Source organism: Salvelinus sp. IW2-2015, linkage group LG3 (genome assembly GCF_002910315.2).
Source record: "Salvelinus sp. IW2-2015 linkage group LG3, ASM291031v2, whole genome shotgun sequence".
Taxonomy (NCBI): Eukaryota; Metazoa; Chordata; class Actinopteri; order Salmoniformes; family Salmonidae; genus Salvelinus; species Salvelinus sp. IW2-2015.
The window spans coordinates 25,805,198-25,811,559 of record NC_036840.1 but is presented as its reverse complement, the minus strand read 5'-3'; the positions used below and the strand labels follow the sequence as shown (position 1 = coordinate 25,811,559).

The 6,362-nt window shown below is 40.5% G+C and overlaps 1 protein-coding gene across 1 annotated transcript; it reads left to right on the top strand.

The window, feature by feature from the left end:
- Positions 1 to 271: 271 nt before the first annotated feature.
- On the top strand, positions 272 to 5,972 carry LOC111953644 (uncharacterized). The gene is made up of 7 exons (XM_023973055.2): positions 272 to 619; positions 3,510 to 3,735; positions 3,895 to 4,257; positions 4,395 to 4,754; positions 5,013 to 5,144; positions 5,353 to 5,387; positions 5,744 to 5,972. The coding sequence occupies exons 2-7, from the start codon at positions 3,582 to 3,584 to the stop codon at positions 5,879 to 5,881; spliced, it is 1,182 nt and encodes a 393-aa protein (XP_023828823.1). The 5' UTR covers positions 272 to 619; positions 3,510 to 3,581; the 3' UTR covers positions 5,882 to 5,972.
- The last annotated feature ends 390 nt before the right edge of the window (positions 5,973 to 6,362 follow it).

Here is a 6,362-nt window from a genome sequence, read left to right as displayed (position 1 = left end):
GTTTATATAATAGCCTCAGATATGAGGTTTACATCTAATTGTTGTATAAGATGAATGAGTGAGGATGATACTTTTTGTAAAATTGTGTAATGTGATTTTGGACTGTTTAATGAAGGAAACTCCAATTCCCTTTTGATTTTAACRAAATCAGAGGACCGCCCATGAGCCCAGTTAGGGTCGGGCATCCTGGGACAGGCCCTTTTCTGCAACTCCCGAATAAAACCCCCACTTGTGTCTTCTATCAGCAGACCATGTTTCTCTCAATCACGAGAGGACAAAGTTTGCAGACCAGCTTACCTCAATAACGAGAGGGCCAAGGTTTGAGACCAGACTGCTGAATCTTTTAACCATCCCACGTGGTTAAACTCTTAGACTATCGATACCGACAGAATAAGAACAAATCTTTGATATTAATTACTAGTCTGCAGCTAGGAATTAGGTATCATTGAACGCGAAGAACGACAACCTCCGAAACACCTATCCATAACGACATGAATGAATGTCACTCTGAACAATCCACTCTAACCACGACAGAGAGAGAGAGAGAGAGAGAGAGAGAGGACGGAAACTCTCCAACAGAAATTAAGTTTTCAGCAGAGATCCCGACGACACACTGAGCGTAAATATATATATTGATTGCAATTGTTCGCGAATGAGTGAGCGTTTATGTGCAAGTTCATGTGCAAAGGATTAGCATTTCAATTGTTATAATTATCAACTCTGTAGTGACTTTTCATCTGACCCCCACTCCCCTCTTGTCTAACAAGCCGCCATGCGGCTTGTTAGCCCACTAGGGCACATTCCCCTATCATTTCTTGTAACCATATTTACTTAGTTWGTTTGTTTATGCATTTCTGTGAATTACTTAGTTAGTAAATAAATGATTTAAGACAATTGCTGTATGGATGACTCATAGTGAAGACTGGGTTCGTGCAGATAACCAACAATTTACGACGTTTGGAATGAGACTAACGTGAGGTAAAGTAAATAAATCATTGATTAAGAAGACTAATTGATCAGATATGAAAATATCTGAAAAGTTATATTAGGAAAATTATAACTTTGTAATCTGAATATTTTCCTTGGTGCCCCGACTTCCTAGTTAATTARAGTTACATGATTAATCAGTTTAARCGCGTAATAATAATTACAGAGAGTTATTTGATAAATAAGTCTTCAATTMAATGATGCCAAAGACACGACAGTAGAGAATCATTGTACCATCTAAACCCCTATGAAATATATTTTCAATAACCCAAAGTATTGTATTTTCAGCTGTTTAKAGCTGGTGTACAAAACCAAAGTAAAAGACGCAAAAACTAAACTTAAGAACGGGAAYCATAGAAATATAGACCATAGAACAGATCTACCACTTCTTAGACTTGCATTAATTGAGAATGAATCAAATCAAATACATTTTATTTGTCACATGCYCRGAATACAACAGGTGRAGACCTTACCGTGAAATGCTTACTTACAAGCCCTTAACCAACAAGGAACTTGAAGCTCTCAACRTGCTCCACTACASCCCCGTCGATGAGAATGGGGGCATGCTCGGCKCTCCTTTTCCTGTAGTCCACTATCATCTCCTRTGTCTTGATCACYTTGAGGGYGAGGTTGTTGTCCTGACACCACACTTCCTGGTCTATGACCTCCTTCCTATAGGTTAMCTCATCGTTGTCGGTGATCAGGCCTACCACTGTTGTGTCGTCGGCAAACTTAATGATGGTGTTGGAGTCATGCTTGGCCATGCAGTCATGGGTMAACAGGGAGTACAGGAGGGGACTGAGCACGCACCCCTGAGTGGCCCCCATGTTTAGGATCAGCGTGGCAGYTGTTTTGTTGCCTACCCTTACCACCTGGGGGCGGCCCGTCAGGAAGTCCAGGATAGTCTCCCATGGCTGCACTCCTGGTCGCTCGCTACAACTGCTATGCTTAGTGATGGATCGTGCGGTGCGATCCCTATTCGCGCAGTGTACGCTGCAGTTGTTAGGTCATGAACAGCTTACTCCGGAGGTGTTCTTTTGCTCCAGGCTCGGGAAGGCTCCTCATGATTGAGCGCTAGAATTGCGTTCTCTGTGATCTGTTGGGCGCTATGCTGGGCTCTCGAGTGACGGCTCTCTCTCTCTCTCTCGCTCGGTGTGCACTATGTCCGTTTTCTCGCCTATCCTCGCTACGACGTGTGTGGTGGAGGGCTGCTCTAGTACTTTAGGAGGTTAACTTGGAGTTATTGGCACAACTATAGGTGTTCTGCTTGAAACATGTAGTATTACAGAACTTGCCAGGACAGGTTGAAAATGTCAGTAAGAAAGATCTATAACTCAATGTGATGTGAATTTGGTTGGGTCGCACAAAAGTTACACGTTGTTGCTTTTAAGAACAAAACATAGAAATAGCGCACTAGAACAAAATACCGCTTCATAGACTTGCTTCAATGAGAATGACAGATCTAATACTCACATTTCTTTTTTGGTTTGGTTCCAAGAAAAGTTACGCATTACAGCTTTAATTTGTGTGTAATACCCTGCCCTTCACGCCTCAAACACCAACCACTTTACGTTACTCTGCGGTTTGTGATGACACCAAGATGAGGGATTGTTAGGCTTTGACCTGTTGGCTTTTCACAGGCCTCTCTTTCTTCTTCTTTCTCTCTTCTCTCTCTCTCTCTCTCCTGTCTCTCTCCTCTCTCTCTCTCTCTCTTCTCTCTCTCTCTTCTCTCTCTCTTCTTCTCTCTCTCTCTCTCTCTCTCTCTTCTCTCTCTCTCTCTCTCTCTCTCTCTTCTTCTCTCTCTTCTCTCTCTCTGGTCTCTCTCTCTGGTCTCTCTCAATCTCTCTCTCTATTTCTCTCTCCAATCTCTCTCTCTGTCTCTCCTCTATCTCTCTCTCTCTTTCTCTCTCGCTGTCACCCTCTCTCTCTCTTTCTCTGTTTCTCTCTCTCTGTGGTTTTCAGCCGGATGTCTCAGAACTCTTAGCTCTATCATACTGTATACTATACTACCTGCTCTTCAAGTTGACCATTTTAACAACAGTAAACCAACTCTTTTGATGAGGCAGCTTTTCCATACATAGTGGACTGAAATCTGTGAAAAAAAGACAATAAGCTATTTATTTGGTTATTTCAACTAGATCTGTAGTTCTTAGTCAACTTAGTTAACTGTGAAGTATTATCATCACCTATAGGCCTAGAATAATCTGCCTCCTCAATAACAAAATCATGGGAAMGGATTCTATCCATCCAATCCAAATGAGTGTAAGTCCTGAATTWGAGATTTTTTTCCATTGATGTTTTTTAGTGAGGTGAAGTGACRGTGTGGTGATAGAAGCCCTAGTGGATGACAGTGTCATTGCATGCATGTTCCCAACAAGTTCACAACTATCAGTCTCTTGACGTAGACAACAGTAGCTGTAGTGATTAAGAATAAGGGATGCCAAACTTGAATGATTAATACAGCATTTTTACTAAATCTATAAGGATAAGAATATAATACAATCTTTGTGTTTCTGATTCAGTCCAGCCAGGAGACTCTGTGACTCTGTACAATGTGAAGAAGATTGTCCTTCCTGAATAAGGCGTCAACAAAAATGATGCGTCCAGTTCGACCAATCACCTGTAACTCCATAGTTGAAGTGTTGTCTACATTGGTGGACTTTTTCCACTCAAGACAAGTTGTGAGGAGGATGACACCTTCAAAGAGGATCACACTGTGTCTGATATTTCCACTTCTTGTAGAGATGGGTAAGTCCAACTTTTATATTTCTCTGTTTATGAGATGTCCGCCCTTGATTTGGATGCWTGAGATATTACATGTAATACTTTACAGACACTTTGAATATTCTAAATTGTATTTTGGGTATGTAACAGCAAATATACTGTATTGTTCATGTTTTTTAATAGATGTGGTAGCTGGTACTGGGTCCTCATCTATACTTCAGGACAGTGGTCTCATATTAGCCAACATTGGAGACGCAGTGATTGTGCACTGCTTCTATGACGGCCACATAGCCATGCATTTCTCCTGGTACAAGCAACCCTTGGGAGATAAGCTTCAACTCTTCTCAACTGTCTATAAGTTCGACAGGAACGCAACATTTTACSATSAGTTTAAGGATAACCCTCGATTCTCAGTGGAAAATGGCCAAGAAAAGAATCACCTAAYGATCTCAGACATGCAGCTCTCTGATTCAGGCACATACTACTGTGGAAGCTCTTATGGCAACAAGGTGGAGTTGGGAGAAGGAGCCATTCTCATAGTAAAAGGTAAATTTACAGATATACGGTGAAAATATGAGTTAATATCTTAATCAGATGAGATATTTATTTAGAAAATGTTGAGTTTGAACACAGTCTACAGTAATATTCTAGAGATTAAATGGGTTAATTGATCTTCTTGTCAGGATCAGGGTCCAGAAACATATCTGTACTCCAGCGGCCTGTGTCTGAGTCAGTCCAGCCAGGAGACTCTGTGACTCTGAACTGTACAATACACACTGAGACCTGTGCAGGAGAACACAGTGTCTATTGGTTCAGACATAGCTCAGGAGAATCCCGTCCAGGAATAATTTACACCCATGTAGACAGGAGTGATCAGTGTGAGAAGAGCCCTGAGGCTGGGTCTCCTCCACAAAGCTGTGTCTACAACCTCCCCAAGAGGAACCTCAGCCTCTCTGATGCTGGGACTTACTACTGTGCTGTGGCCTCATGTGGGGAGATACTGTTTGGGAACGGGACCAAGCTGNTCCCCAAGAGGAACCTCAGCCTCTCTGATGCTGGGACTTACTACTGTGCTGTGGCCTCATGTGGGGAGATACTGTTTGGGAACGGGACCAAGCTGAACATTAAAGGTAAATCCCATTTATTCTGTAAATATCCCCAACAATATTGTATATTCATGCAAACATGCAAATGATCCCATACATTTATCTCAACAAGCTATACAATATCACCATTAGCTTTTGATTCCATATTTTACTGTTTGATGATACAATATGAATTCACTGATACCCTTTCCACAGTTCCAGAACATGATTCTCCATTTGATCTGAGTCCTACTGTTCTGTCGTTGGTCGTCTCTAACATCGTCCTGGGGATAGTGACCCTTCTACTGGTCTGGGCGCTGTGCAAGACTCTGAATAGAGATAGCAGAGGTATTACTTTATATCTAATGTATCCAATGTATGTAATGTTATAGCTGATGTATCTAAAGTTTCATGCATCTGTACATTCTGTACATTCTGTAAATATCAATTAAATGTCTAACATATAAGCACTGTTAATTAACTACAAGAGGTTAAAAATTGATAGATTGTCATAAAAAATAATAGCTGGCCTTCCTCTATTTCAATCTCTTTGAAGGGAGGACTGATGTCCCAACGTCCCACGGCAATCAGGTAAATTTGTCAACATTTATAAATATAGTATGCTTTCAGTTTTTACAAGAAACTGCCATTTAACTTTCCTTACAGCTAGTATTCAGCTTATTTGTGCATTTTGTGTTATTAAGCTTTCTTGGAAGTAATAGGTCACTGAACTAGATGAAGGCTTATGATCTTTGTGATTGTTTTTTATTTTTCCATGGAACTTCCTTCTGTCTCTGTTCCACTGACTGTCAGCTCATTGTAGTGGGTGTACAGTCTGAACAGTGATGTCTTTTGTAGAGTGTTTTCTTCCACAGGAGAATAMAAACATTATATAGTAGATCATGCTGTCATCATAATGGTTTTCCTCATGGCTCTACCCCCCTCAGAATCAAGACAGTGACGTGTTGAACTATGCAGCTGTCAGTTTCACCCCCAAGAAGAAGTCCTCCTCTAGKAGAGCAAGAGAGAAGACCAGCAGAGAGGATGTAGTGTACTCTGATGTCAGATACCTTCAGCAGCAGTGAAAGATGTCAACACTGTCACAGACTAGAAAAATATGTTTTAGAATTTGTAGCATGTACTATGTGTTTTTAACATAATAAACCATACATTTTTACGTTCTGTACATCRCTATTCTCTGTCTACAGTAAATCTTTGCGACCACATATACAATATGATTAAAAGGAATAGCAGTGCCTTTTTATTTAACCTTTATTTAGTTATGTTTTGTGTTGTTGATATACAAATAGATTTTTCAGGAGACCTGGTTCTCGCAAACCGTGAGAATCTCTCTGACTCCACATACCGCATAGATATACATGTACAGTTGAAGTCGGAAGTTTACATACACCTTAGTCAAATACATTTAAACTCAGTTTTTTTTTTTACAATTCCTGACATTTAATCCTTGTAAAAATGTCCTTTCTTAGGTCAGTTAGAATCACCACTTTATGTTAAGAATGTGAAATGTCAGAATAATAGCAGAGAGAATGATTTATTTCAGCT